The 14,472-nt window shown below is 40.6% G+C and overlaps 1 protein-coding gene across 3 annotated transcripts in view; it reads right to left on the reverse strand.

Moving 5' to 3' along the window:
- Positions 1 to 14,472, reverse strand: part of dome (cytokine receptor domeless) — a 351,827-nt gene that overhangs the window by 138,729 nt on the left and 198,626 nt on the right. For all 3 annotated transcript variants that reach the window (XM_080276205.1, XM_080276204.1, XM_080276203.1), the window contains one exon: positions 8,136 to 8,288. In XM_080276205.1, coding sequence (XP_080132331.1) covers positions 8,136 to 8,288 — 153 coding nt within the window. The remainder of the gene's footprint in view (positions 1 to 8,135; positions 8,289 to 14,472) is intronic.

A 14,472-nucleotide genomic window follows, 5' to 3' on the forward strand; every position in this document is an offset into this window, starting at 1 on the left:
GCTCCCAAGTACATCTAGTTTGCACCTGAGTGGAGATGATGATTGATACAAGAATGTGTAAAGGGTATACTGAACAGATGGAATGTTATAAAGCAGAACAGTAAAGTAGCTAATGGATGAGGTGATGATCAGTAAGAGGAAACATGTATGGTATCAGCAGCACATTAGAACATAGAAGACTTCTTGCTACCACTACAATCACCTGTGCATAATAAAGTTACATAGCAAGAGACATTCTCAGTATGGAAAAACAAACTGCAAAAATGTTGAATTGTATAATGGACACACTTGATATCAAGAACCTGATTGAGAAGAGAATTGTAGCAAAGAATGCATGAAGATGGAGGGCAGCAACAATTTCAAAACATTAAAGGATGTTGCTACTCCTCACCCTGCCCTAAGGTGGGAAAGGAGGTCTGGATGATGATGATGACAAGGAATCATACAAGAGAACAGCTTACCAAGCACTGAAAGATCATTAAATTATTGTCATAACCATTGTGTAGAAGGCCATGAACTTAGCAGGAAAGCAAAGCCTTTTATAGAGCAAACAGTTACCCTAAAACATTATCAGGATGTGTAAGCATGTGTATGATGTATATATGGATCTCTATAAATGTTCATCAGTGGCTGGGAAACAATGAGGGTACTGACAAGAGCACTAATTATAAGAAAGGAATCTTCTTTGCATCTGAAAGTCAATCAAACTGACGGTAAATAATATAGAGGGATGAGATACCTTTCATTAAGCCTACAATATGAAAGGCCTTCTCAAGTTGTTTGATAGTGAAAAGATTAATTTGAGTGTAAAGTGGAGGGACTGTAAGAACATGTTCTTGAAAGAGGTGAAGAAAGTAAGACAGGGTGGAAGTGAGGTTAGCAGGGGAGTAAAAGATAAAAATGGTAGATTACTAGTGGAGAAGGGAGAAAAAATGAGCAGATGGAGAGAACACTTTAAGGAATTGTTGAACATACAGGATGGAAGTAATGCAAGTATAAGTGGCTGGGGAATGGCTGGGAGAAGGAAGGAGGTGAGAAGACAGGAAGAAATCAGTAGGATAGAAGTTGTGGAAGCAATGAAGAAAGTTAAATTGGGGAAAGCCCCAGGAATTGATGGAGTGTGTGATGAAATGCTGATGCATGGGGGAGAGATAGTAGTAGAATGGATGTGGAAGATGTGCAGATTGGCCTGGGAGGAAGGTAGAGTCCCGGAGGATTGGAAGTCAGGTATAATTATTCCCTTGTACAACGGAAAAGGGGAAAAAGAAGTGTGGTAATCATAGGGGGATTTGTCTTCTTAGTATAATAGGAAAAGTGTATGGTAGGATACTTATTGACAGAGTTAGAGAAAGAACAGAGGAATTAGTTGGAGAAGAACAGGGAGGCTTTAGGAAGGGAAGAGGTTGTGTAGATCAGATATTCATTCTTAGATCTTTAGTGGAAAAGTTTCTAGAGAAGGGAAAGAAGTTGTATGCAGCTTTCATTGATTTGGAGAAAGCATATGACAGGATGGATAGACAAGGATTTTGGAAAGTATTAAGAATATATGGAGTAGATGGAAAGTTGTTGAATGCTGTGAAGAGTATGTATGATGGTGCTAAGGCTGCAGTGCATGTGGATGGTGAACTAAGTGAATTTTTCTCTTTGGAGGTTGGGTTGAAACAGGGATGTGTCATGTCTCCATGGTTGTTCAATCTGTTCATGGATGGGGTAATAAAAGAGGTACAAGGTAGGGTAGTGGATGTTGGAGTGGCCCTGGTGAGAGAGGATAGTGTTTGTAAACTCCCTGTACTGTTGTTTGCAGATGATACTGTGTTGTTGAGTGAAGACAAAGGGGAGCTGCAAGGCTTGATGGATGAGTTTGGGAGAGTGTGCAAGAAACGGAATCTAAAGGTGAATGTAGGGAAGAGTAAAGTGATGGTCTCTGAGAGAGGTGAAGTCAGTGAATGTACAGCGAGGATGGATGGTGAGGAACTGGAAAATGTGAGTACATTTAAGTACTTGGGTAGTGTGTGAGTAAGGATGGAGGTTTGGAGGGTGAAGTGCTTGAAAGGGTACAGCAGGGAAGAAAGGTTGCTGGTTCTTTGAAAGAAGGATAAGAAACAGGGATGTGAGCATGGAAGTGAAAAAGTTACTACATGAGAGTATTGTGATACCAACTCTAACGTATGGAAGTGAAGCTTGGACATTGTTGGAAGGACACAAGTCAAGAGTGAGAGCAGTGGAAATGAGTTATTTAAGAGGAGCCTGTGGAGTCACATGGAGAGACAGGCTGACGAATGAGGATATAAAGGAGCGTTGTGGTGTGGATGTGGATGTGATAGGAAGTGTTATGAGGAACACACTGAGGTGGTTTGGCCATGTGGAGATGATGGAGGGTGACGAAGAGAGTGGATGTGAGTGAGGTGGAGGGGGGAAGAGGGAAGGGGAGGCCGAGGATGAGATGGAGGGATGGGGTGGAGAGGTATATGAGAGAGGGGGGTGTGAGTTGGGACCAGGGCAGTGAAATGGCAGGGGACAGGACAACGTGGAGACGATTTGTTTGTGGCCACCCCAAACGGGATTGAGGCGTCTGGCAATAGACAGATAGATAGACAGATAAAATAAACATTTTTTTTTTTCCAGTTACAGTATATTCATCTGATTCTAAAATAAAGGAGAGTGGTTGGTTTAAGGCATTTAATAAAGGTAATCTTCCTTCATTCTTTCCTCTTCCTTCTGCCTATGGGCAACTCTACACTGAGTGACAAGCCAAATGGTTTCCTGTACACCAAGAAATCATTTACTATGCTGGGTGTAACCATATAACCAAATTATGGCACCTGGTGGTTTAGTGAGTAATTAAGAAGCTCCAATCAGACTAAGCCAGTGCAGGTTTATATCCAAGGGGTGGATGGGGTTTACTGCTCACATAATGGCTAGCCATGGGCTCTTATGCTCCTCATGGGGCAACATGGGATTGGATGATGGATGGATGGAAAATTATGTACTGATTAATGATGATATGTTGTACTGTATTGCCAAATGGTACCTGTCTGTATTAGTCTCTACCCTAATCGCGGCATGTGACTCTGAGGTTGTCATTATAGTACCCTGACAACCTACACACCAACTGTGCACCCAATTTTGTGTCTAATATGATACGTGTGCGATTCATATATAATACGTTCGTGTATAATAATATTCGTGCATAATAATATGATTCGTGTATAATATGATACAAAATCGGATGCTGACAGTTAGGCTGCCAGGGTGCGGTAATGACAACCTCAGAGTCCTGCACCACGACTATAGTATGAATACATTTAATTACCATTATGTAAAAGTGAAAGGTCATAACAAAGGGCTAAAGCAATGGGTTCTCTGATACCAGTATTTGGTAAGAATACAGCAGTATAGATTATCATCATACTAAAAGGGATTTTGAGTGTTTCAGAAAGATATGAGTTGTGAGAATACAGTGTGTGTAGAGATGCTGAAGTATTTTCATAAGGATGTAAGATGCACTACCAAATAAGACTCAGACATGCATAAAGGTATGACACCTAAGCATTTTACCATATGACTTTATGACTTGCAAAGTATTGTATTAATTACCAATGGAAACAAACCATATTTTACCAATACTTCATGTTCAGACTTTTTTACTGTTCTTGCTGGTTAAAACCAACATGATATAATGTGGATGAATTACAATGAGGCTTATCTATGGCACAGAAGCTTCTTGTTTACTTTTAACACCATTCTTCAATAACTTGACTTCAATGAACTATAGAAAAAACTTACTAAAATAACATACTCAAATTCTGTTCTTGATACCACGGTGCAGCCAAGCAGATGTACACCATTGGAAACTTATAGAAATCAGCTATTGTACAAAAACAAAAGCTACCAAAGGAATCTCTTCACTAAAAGTTATATTTTCTTTAATGGTTTCTTTCTATGAAATATATGCATGCACTTGTGCAAGGCAGCTTGAATTATATGTACCGTATAATAATTAAAAGGTATTACCAATATTCACTCTTTCCTCATGAAACTGATTTTTATTTTTTGGAAATTAGTAATAATGAACATTTCAGAACTACAGTTACCCACGATTAATATCTGTGGTATCTAATCTGATATATAATTTTACTCATATACTGGTAATATACACTACAGCAGGGGTTTATAAGAAGAATTAGCTGTATTACAGGGTTATGGAATGTAGCTATCTGTCACACTACAATATTAGTACAATACCACATTAAACTTTAAAGGACATCAGAAATAAGTACTAGTTTATCTGAAAATTACCTACATTAACTTCACCATAAATCAAACTTTCATCATCACAAATGAACGTGGGATATTAATGTGTCAAACTGATAGTAAGCTATACGAACAAAACACGAATACTGTATTAACAAACACTTGATATTATTACATATAAAATACAATACTAAACTGGCAAATCCACTTCTGTTCACACTACAAATACAGGTCACTACTTACAAGCACGTGTAATGCTCCATAGGACAAGAAGTAATGGAAGACATATGTTAACATAAGGATTACAGCAATAAAACACATCTATGAACACCTGAATAAGAAAAAATTATACAGATGTCTACAAGCAATCGGCACACTTTTTCAGGTCTGCATAAATCTACACGAGCATATGGGTGAGGACTTTTAGCAATCTTCTTTAAAATCACAAAGGCATGTTTGAATCACTGTTCTTACTACACATTAAGGAAAATAGCTTGTCGGCAATATAGCATATAATCCTCCTGCTACCAAACAAGAATATCTAAACTTTCTCTCTTTTATGATATCATATAAATATAAAGCCAATGCTTCAGCACTGCCTTAATGCCACAGAGTGAGGGATACTTTGGAATTTCATTCTAGCAAAGTAATACTAGGTAGCTTTAGTTGAATCAGACTCCTCAGTGTGGTGGGGTTACAACTTATTTCAATTAACCCATTCAGCAACTTTACCATTTTGGTATCTAGAAATTTATCAAGCTCACACTATGCTATTTTATCTGACTACGGAAACCTTTCTCAGAGGAAGGTTAAATACACAAAGCATGCCATACATGAGGTAATATGGGACTGGCTTTTACAGCTTTACCTTTCCTGTATAAAACACTGCCTTTCACAACAGTTCCCCTACCAAGGTACAGTATTTCTTGCTTAACAGACTTAAAGTGTGCTGTACCAGGAGGTATGTGATATTTGTTTTAACTCTAATTAAACAAGAGACATAACTATACCCAGTATGGTATATGACTGACCTAGGAGTCAATATGTGATTACTACAGTACTGAAATATAGCCTCGTTTTCATGTATGCCTTACATTGCTTACACAGTCCACCACCTTTCAATGATGTAAGGGAGGGGGGGGGAAGGGAATGTGTGAGGGCAAAGTGTTGGCATCACACAAGGGGATCCAGCATCAGCAGCTAACAATATATGGAAGCACTGACTGTAAATGAGAACAACTCAGTCAACAGACTAATTCCTTTCCGTGAAAAGATTTGATGTAACGTGAACTCAACCATATGATTCAAAGTCAATTACACCTGAATTCCACTGTTAATATTAAGGTGTATGCACAGTTCATTTCTTGTTTTTCTTTATAAATTTTTTATTCTTTTATATAATATCAGGAGAGGAAAGACACTCCAAAAATTACGTACGAAACCTTATTGACTGCACTGCTGCTATTGGCAGAGATTGATCAATCATTAACATTGTGGTATTTTAGATTCTGAGGTAAAAGCTGAAGTGAATCCACGATCTACGAGGTATGATGAGCAGCTATACCTTCTCAGCACAGGCTTCAGAAAATTTTCAATATTGTACTAAAGAAAAAATTCTGTGTAATTCAACTCTAAAAAAAAAATTCCAAGTATGTTAAGATAATTACTGATCTCTGAATTATCAATAAAACCCTTTCTAATGGTCAGTTTTATTCATACTTTATAAAGAAATTAATTTTTGATGAACTTGTACTCATAACAAATGGAATTTCACTGCAATAATTTTTCCATTATTTGAACCAAACTTTCATTTCCCTGGACATTTAATTCAAATGCTTCACTATCCACAGAGTGCAAATTTACAGACACTTCATCCTTAACCAGGTCATGCAAAGCACAAGGTGCCGGAAGACTAGATTCCCTTATTTGATTTAATCTATCTCCCTCTGCAGCCTCTTTCACTGCTATATCAACAGATACTGAGTCTACAGCTTCATTTCTATCACTCTCCTGGGATTCTCCTTCAGATATTTCTGTTATAACATTGCCAACATTACCATTGAATGGGCCAAATGCCCCAAGATGATATATCATAGAAGCTTTAAACTGAGATTTACTTGGTATCTGTTCATTTGTCATTTCATGAGTATCTTGTGAAGTACTAGATATAATGCTATCAAGTTCATCAGCACCAGTGAAAATATTTGGGGCTTCTCTTACATTTATCTGACTCCGAGCTGTATGGCTACTGGGCAGCGTGTGATGGGACAGATCTCTCTGGATGTGCTTCAGTGATGATAACTGAATCTTTGACAGAAATGGTGAATGAGCAGGAGAATGTGACTGGATACTCCTAGTAAAACGATGATTACCTTCTGATTTTTCAAAATCTTCACTAGGGCTTCTTTTAACTTCAAAATCTACTGTTGCTGATGCATTATTGTTTATTCCAGCATTTTCAGATGAACCCACATCTTGACTATTAATAATCTCTGTATCATTGTTCATTTCCCAATGACCTTCATCTGAGAGTGATGTCTCAGTCACATTCTGATTCTGAGAAGAATGAGGGAACAGACTGGCAGTAAGCTCTGCATTTCTTGTATTCTCAGATGAAACTGAAGATAGGCTTCCTAATGAGATATTATGCATCTGTGATATACTGCCAACATATTCACTATGTTTCTGTGACAAACCTTCAATATCAACAACAGGGCTGAAATTCAAATCTTCACTATCCATGACAGTACTGTCTGCCCTCCCTCTCACTCCTGCAAAACCAGGCTGGGATAACGATTTCCCAAGAACTTGAATGGCAGATGAGGCTGACATATCCTCTGCACCTATGGCTGAGTGTGCAACAGTGAAGTCAACAGGATGATGCTGGTTTTCAAATACAGCTGTTAGTGTTTCTGAAGTTGCAGATGTTATGCTCTGGCTTGAAGGAATGGAAACTTCCCTTATCTCCTGCAAGTGTGGTTCATTGGATGCACCAATACCCCCACCTCCCATAGACATAATTGAAATGTTTTCTTGTGACATGACAGCACTCTCAAAAGAAGATAATGAGTGAGATGGGGACATCTCCAAGAGCTTAAATACATTGCTCTGACCTTTTATATTAATTTCAAACTTTTCATTTGTTGCATGTAAAGAAATTTCAACACCTTTTGCTTTCATTAGCTCAAAAAGAGGACAAGTGCTCACTGAATGTTCCCTTCTATAACTATTTTGCCATCTTTGAGACTGAATGTTTTCATGAACAAGATCAGCAGACTGAATGGAACCTTCCACTTCCCTATTATTTTGTACTGGATCATAGGGCAGAGAGGAACTGGATTGAATACCTAAATGTCTGATGCTTTGCCAGTTATTACCACCTACAGCATTTCTTAACTGCGATAAAAGAAATGGATATCCTTTCTGAGGTCGAGGATTAACAGCACCCTGGTGATATAATGGAAGAGGTATATAATGAATACCAGTCACCCATGCCTGTGGAGATTGGTCAGCTACTCTCCCTACATGACCCTCGTTAATTCTATCATCTGCATTGGCTTCACCTGTCTCTATTTCCCTTCCAATACTCTCATTTGTATGCTCCTCTGTACTGGCCTCATCACCTTGCCTCTGCTCTTCCTCTCGGTTCAAATGATGTACAGGTGGCTGCTCAGGATCAACATTCTCAGGGTATTGCAAATTGTGCATTTTTGTAAGAACAGGCAACCAAACAATGGAAGAAACAGAATCTCTTCGTTTAAGGATTGGGACTACAACATAGCTAAGGTAAGCATTGTACTGATTGCTTGTTGAAAAACCAAATTCAGAACTGTCCTGTGGCAAATCCGGATCAGAGCTAGGAATGTGACTATTACAGCTACCTGTGGAAATGCACTCCAGCTGCTTCTCAGTCCAGGGTCCATCTAGACGATGACTCTCCTCATCCCAGCCCACAGCTCTCATGCTGATGGATGGTTTCTCCTCACCCTCTAAGCATGTTATATTCAGCTTAGAGATGTCCACCGAAACTCGTCCTGGGAATGGCAATGACATTGGGAAAGGTAAGTGGGGTAATGTTAAAGATTTTCAAATAAAATAAAGGTAACAGTCACTCCCATATTACCCTCTAAGATGTAGGGGCCCAAGGTTATGTTATAGGAGTTTAGTATATCAAAGGCAATGATGAATAGCCAACTTCATTTTGTAGCATTTTATGACTGGAAAACTCCCAGTCATCTGCTGGGGCTTCAACCAATACCAGTACACATTGGTAGGGTCATCACTGACTGTGGTATTCTAACCACTAGATGACATGATGCTAATAAAGATCATAATAATAAGTACAATAATGGTAATAATCCATCCATCCATCATCCAATCCTACATTGCTGCATGAGAAGCGTAGAAGTCCGGGGCTAAGCAGTTGGTCCTGACATTTAAGATGAGAGTGACCAGCCTCACTCATCCCTGAGTGGCATTACATGAGCAATCAACCCCAACCACCCCTTGGATATAAACCTTCACTGGCTCAATCCGATTGGAGCACAATAATTACTCACTAAACCACCAGGCGCCAAAATTTGGTTATATGGTTACCACCCAGCATAGAAAATGGTTTCCTGGTGTACAGGAAACCATTTGGCTTGTCACTCTGTGTAGAGTCACCCACAGGCAGAAGGAGGAGGAAAGAATGAAGGAAGGAAAGACAAGAGGAAGTGTAAAGTTACCTGTAGGCAAAAGGACAAGGAAAGAATGAAGTAAAGGAAGACAGAAGAGGATGGAAGGAAAGAAGGATGGAAGGAAAGAAGGATGGAGGAGAGGAAAGGGCAGACACACGATAGCAGCACTATATCGAGTGAGTGGATGGTGAGCGCCCCCACCTACCACTATGGTAACAATAATAATAATAATAATATAATCATCATCTAACCCAGTATTTCCCCATGAGGAGCACAGTGACCAGCCTCACTCATCCCAGAGTGGCATTATGTGAGCAATAGACCCCAACCACCCCTTGGAAATAAACATGCACAGGCTCACACCGGCTGGAGTCCCTTGATTACCCACTAAACCACCCGGAGCCAGAAGCTAGTTATATGGTTACCATCCAACACAGTAAATGGTTTCTGGTGTACGGGAACCATTTGGTTTGTCATTCAGTGTAGGGTCACCCATAGACAGAAGGAAGAGGAAAGAATGAAGGAAAAAGAGAAAAAAGGAATGAATGAAGGAAGGAAAGAAGAATGGGCAGTCACCCTAAAGCAGCACTACACTGAGTGAGTGGTGAGTAGATGGTGAGTGCCCCTACCTACCACTTTAATAATAATGTTGATGATCATAATGAAGGCGGTTGGTGGGGGCACCCATCATCCACCCACTTAGTGTATCAGTTCTCTATTTCAGGGTAGCTCTACAATAAGTGGCAAGCCAAATGATTTCCTGTAAAGCAGGAAATCATTCACAATGCTCAGTGGTAACCTTATAACCAACCAACATGTGTTCCCTACATGTCAACAAGTGGGTTGGCAGGGGGATAGTGCCCCTCCCTAGAAAACAACTGTTAAATACAGACAAGAAGCCTTGGACCAGGACTGACCAACAGGTGACAACTAAGGACTGAACAAAGGTTGTGGTATGGATTGTGACATGGAATGTAAGGGGTGTGAATGATGAGGTGAAAGAGAGACAGACTGTCCAGGAGCTTGAGGGTGCAAAAGTGGACTTACGTGGATTAATCAAAACTAAATAGAGAGGTGAGAGTATGAGAGAGTGGCAGTGTGGATGGGGTGAATGCACGAGAGTACCATAAGTGAGAACGAGAGGGCAAAGGAGGGAGTATGTACTGTGTGCAAGAGATGGAAGGAGAATATAAGAGATTATGGATCAGTTGGTCCAAGGACTGTGTGAGTAAGATTGAAATTAGGACTACTAATGTGGGCGATTGTGTGTGCGTATGTGCCAACGCAAGATCGTGCAAGCAGAGTGAAAAAAGAGCCCTGGGCATATGTGGAAGCATGCAAGGAAAAGTCTGAAAGGAATGAGAGAGTGTTTCTGATTGGAGATATGAATGGAAGAGTAAGGAATGTGAAAGTGGATGGAGTATTGGTGAGTGGGGTGTGCCTGCAGAAGTGGCTGAGAATGGCAGTGCTCTAGTGGACATTTGTGCTGGGAGGGTGTTGGTGACAGCCAATAGCCTATTTAGGCACAAAATGATACATAGGTATATGGATGAGTGATGAGAAGAGTGGGTGGTGAACTAAATGAATGAAAGGCAATGATTAATTACATGTGTGTGGATGACAGAATGAGGTATGTAATGGATGCAAGGGCATACAGAGGCTGGGGGAGAGGTCTTTCTGACCACCACTTGGTGGTGATGAAAGCTGAGGTTCAAATGCAACGAAGGAGTAGAAGGAGAGAAGGACAGGAAAAAGCAGTCCATATAAGATGGGTAGAAAGGTTGCAAGAGGATGGAAAAAAGGCAGAATATAAGAGACAGATGGAGGAACAATTGGGTAAATATGATTTAGAGTAGATGGGGCAGGTGGAAGGTGTGTGCATGATATTCAGAGAAGAAAACTGTGCAGCATGTGAAATGGTGTGTGGGGTGAAGAGACGACAAAAGGTGGTGCAAGGAACAGCATGGAGGAATGAAGAGGTGAGACATGCTGTGGCACAAAAGAAAGCATATAGTGAGTGGATGGGAAGTAGAAGCATGGAGGAAGTAGAGAGAGAGAAAAGAGTGTTATATGTAAAGAGGAAGAGAGAGGTGAAAAGATTAGTAAGAGTAAGAAATGAGTGGATGAGGCATTTGGAAGGAATTTGAGTGCAAAGTGGAGGGAATGTAAGAATATGTTCTAGAAAGAGGTAAAGAGAGTTAACCCATTCTCTGCATCAGTGTTTGTTTACATGTACATCCTGTGTGCGGCAGTTTTAAAATACAGTATTTAGAAAAAATATTAGAAAAAAAATAATATTGTTAAAAGATAGATAAAAAAATCCCGAGCTCAATGGTATATATCGCAATATAGCAAAACAAAAAAATTACCCCTGAAACAGGTCCGTAAAGTAATAAATATTCCCTGTGCGGTGGTGCAAAGCGAACGATGTGTTATGGTTGCACTGTGTCGTCAGTGTCCACCTTGCGATCAGATAAGGTGTAAATCAGCATCTGAACCATCACTGTCATCATCTAACAACGTATCACTATCATCAGTACACTCATCCAGAGATTTCATCCAATATTTGCTAGGGCTACTGCTAGCGGCGGCATGGAGAAGATTTCGTACCATTACAATTGGCATTTTGTAGGTAACTTGGCCGAGCTCTGCTCCTCGTAAAAATGCATAATCTATGTATGGCAATATTCTATAGGGTGCCCTGAGTTGCTAGCTGATTTATTTCGTGGCATTTCTGACGGTGGAATTTTTGAAAGCAGGAAATCATATATGATACAGCTGCTGTCAGAGCCATTTGGACTCAAATATCATACATGATACAGCTGCAGTCAATGGGTTAAATAGGGTGATAAAGAAGTTAGCTGGGGAGTGAAAGATAAAAAATGGTAGATTGCAAGCTGAGAAGAGAGAAAAAGTGAGCAGATGGAGAGAACACTTCAAAGAGCTATTAAACATAGAGAATGAAAGTGCTGTGAGTATAAGTGGCTGGGGGATGGCTGGGAGAAGGAGGGGGGTGAGATGGGAGGAAGAGATCAGTAGGATTGAAGTAGTGAAAGCAATGAGGAAAGTCAAAATGGGGAAAGCCTCAGGAATTGATGGAGGGTGTAGTGAAATGCTAAAGAATGGGGGAGAGATGGTAGAGGAATGGATATGGAAGATGTACAGATTGGCCTGAGAGGAAGGCAGAGTCCCAGAGAATTGAAAGTCAGGTATAATTATTCTCCTGTACAGAGGAAATGGGGAAAAAGAAATGTGTGGTAATCATAGGGGCATTTGTCTTCTTAGTCAAACAGCAAAAGTACATGGTAGGATACTTATTGGCAGAGTCAGAGAAATAACAGAGGAATTAGTTGGAGAAGAACAGGGAGGTTGTGTAGATTAGATATTCATTCTTAGGTCTTAAGTAGAAATGTTTCTAGAGAAGGGAAAGAAGCTATATGTGGTTTTCATGGATCTGGAGAAAGCACATGTGGGTGGATAGACATGGAATGTAGAAAATATAAGAATATATGGCATAAATGGGAAGCTGTTGAATACTGCGAAGAGAACAGCATGTATGAGGGTGCTAAGGCTGCAATGCAAATGGACAGGGAAGTGAGTGAATTTTTCTATCCGAATGTTGGATTGAAACAGGGATGTGTCATGTGTCCATGGTTGTTCAATCTGTATATGGATGGGATAACAGAGAAACAAGATAGGGCAGTGGATGTTGGAATGGCCCTAATGAGAGAGGGCAATGTTTGGAAACTTCCTGTACTGTTGTTTGCAGATGATACTGTATTGTCAAGTGAAGATGAAAATGAACTACGAGGCCTAGTGAATGAGTCTGGGAAAGTGTGTAAGAAACGGAATCTAAAGGTGAATGTACGGATAAGTAAAGTTAAGGTCTTCGAGAGAAATGAAGTCAGTGAATGTACAGTGAGGTTGGATGATGAGGGAGTGGAAAATGTAAGTGCATTTAAGTACTTGGGTAGTGTGATGAGAAAGGATGAAAGTATGGAGGTTGCAGTGCTTGAAGGGGCACAAAAAGGAAGACAGGTTCCTGGTTCTTTGAAAACAGTGATAAGAAATAAGAAAATGAGCATGGAAGTAAAAAAAAAAAGTTGATGCATTATAGTACTGTGATACCAACTCTAACGTATGAAAGTGAAGCTTGGACCTTTTTGGAAGGACACAAGTCAAGAGTGAGAGCAGTAGAAAAGGGATATTTGAGAGAATCACGTGGAGTTACAAGGAGAGACAGACTGACAAATAAGGATGTAAAGGAGTGTTGTGGTGTGGATGAGGATGTGATAGAAAATGTTAGGGGAACTACACCGAGATAGTTTGGACATGTAAAGAGGATGGAGAGCGAGAGACTAACGAGGGGAGTGTATGTGACTGAGGTGGAGGGGGGAAGAGGGAGGGGGGGGGGCCAAGGATGAAACAGAAAGGTGGAGTGGAGGGGTATATGACAGAAGGGGGCGTGAGCTGGGAGCAGGGCTATGAAATGGCGGGGGAGAGGGCGACATGGAGATTTGTTTGTGGCCACTACTTACTGGATTGAGGCATCTGACAACAGACAGAAAGACAGATAGACAGATAGCTGGACAATAATAACCCACCCAGTATCTGACCCTTTTCTGCCCCACTAGCAGTACAGAGGTTCGTAACTTGACAACTCACTCCTGACATTTAACCCGTGGGCTGTGGCAAGGGGTCGTGCAAACATCCCCCATGGTGCAACAAAATAGCAATTTTGGTCACTCTTACAGATTACGGTGAAATGTATATCAATGGCAAGGAAACTGCATTCTGCAGCTACCCACGGAATTTTTTTAAAATTGTAATTGGTGTACTTTTGGAGAAATACAATAATTGTCAGAAAATGCATTTCCAGCAGGACATGAAAACTATGCTTTAGAAGAGAGGGAGAGAAAAAGAGAGAGAGAGAGAGAGAGAGAGAGAGAGAGAGAGAGGGGAAGGGGGGACATGCAGGCAGAACTACATGAAGTGTGTGGATGATGGATGTTCCTACCTACCACAAATAGTAATACAGTAAAAGTCCAATAATTCGGCAGCTGATTATTCGGCAGACACGATATTTCGGCAGTTTTGAGAAAAAGTCCTATTTACGAAAGTCTCTGACTGTTCGGCAGATATTCCAAATCATCTCGGCAGTCCACGGAGTGTTATCTGTAACTTGTAGGCCTACTGTGTAGATGTTCACTAATTTCCATATTTTTCAGAATCAGGTATAGTACTGTACTGATTACTGTATTGTACAGTACCAAACAATTCAGTACAGTACCCCCCACCCCAAATTAGCAAGGGTTACATTCCAAACCCCCTCGCTAATTTTTCTATCTATCTATAGCCCAATGCCCTAATCCCGCAAAGGGTGGCCGCAGACAAAACGCCTCCAAGTCGCTCTGTCACCCACCATTTGACTACCCTCCCCCCAACTCACCCCCCCCTCCCTCATATACCTCTCTACTCCATCCCTCCACCTCATCCTCGATCTACTCCTCCCTCTCCCTCCCTCCCTCCACCTCACTTA

Source organism: Coenobita brevimanus, chromosome 64 (assembly GCF_032717465.1).
Source record: "Coenobita brevimanus isolate Jiangsu-jjx chromosome 64, ASM3271746v2, whole genome shotgun sequence".
Classification (NCBI taxonomy): domain Eukaryota; kingdom Metazoa; phylum Arthropoda; class Malacostraca; order Decapoda; family Coenobitidae; genus Coenobita; species Coenobita brevimanus.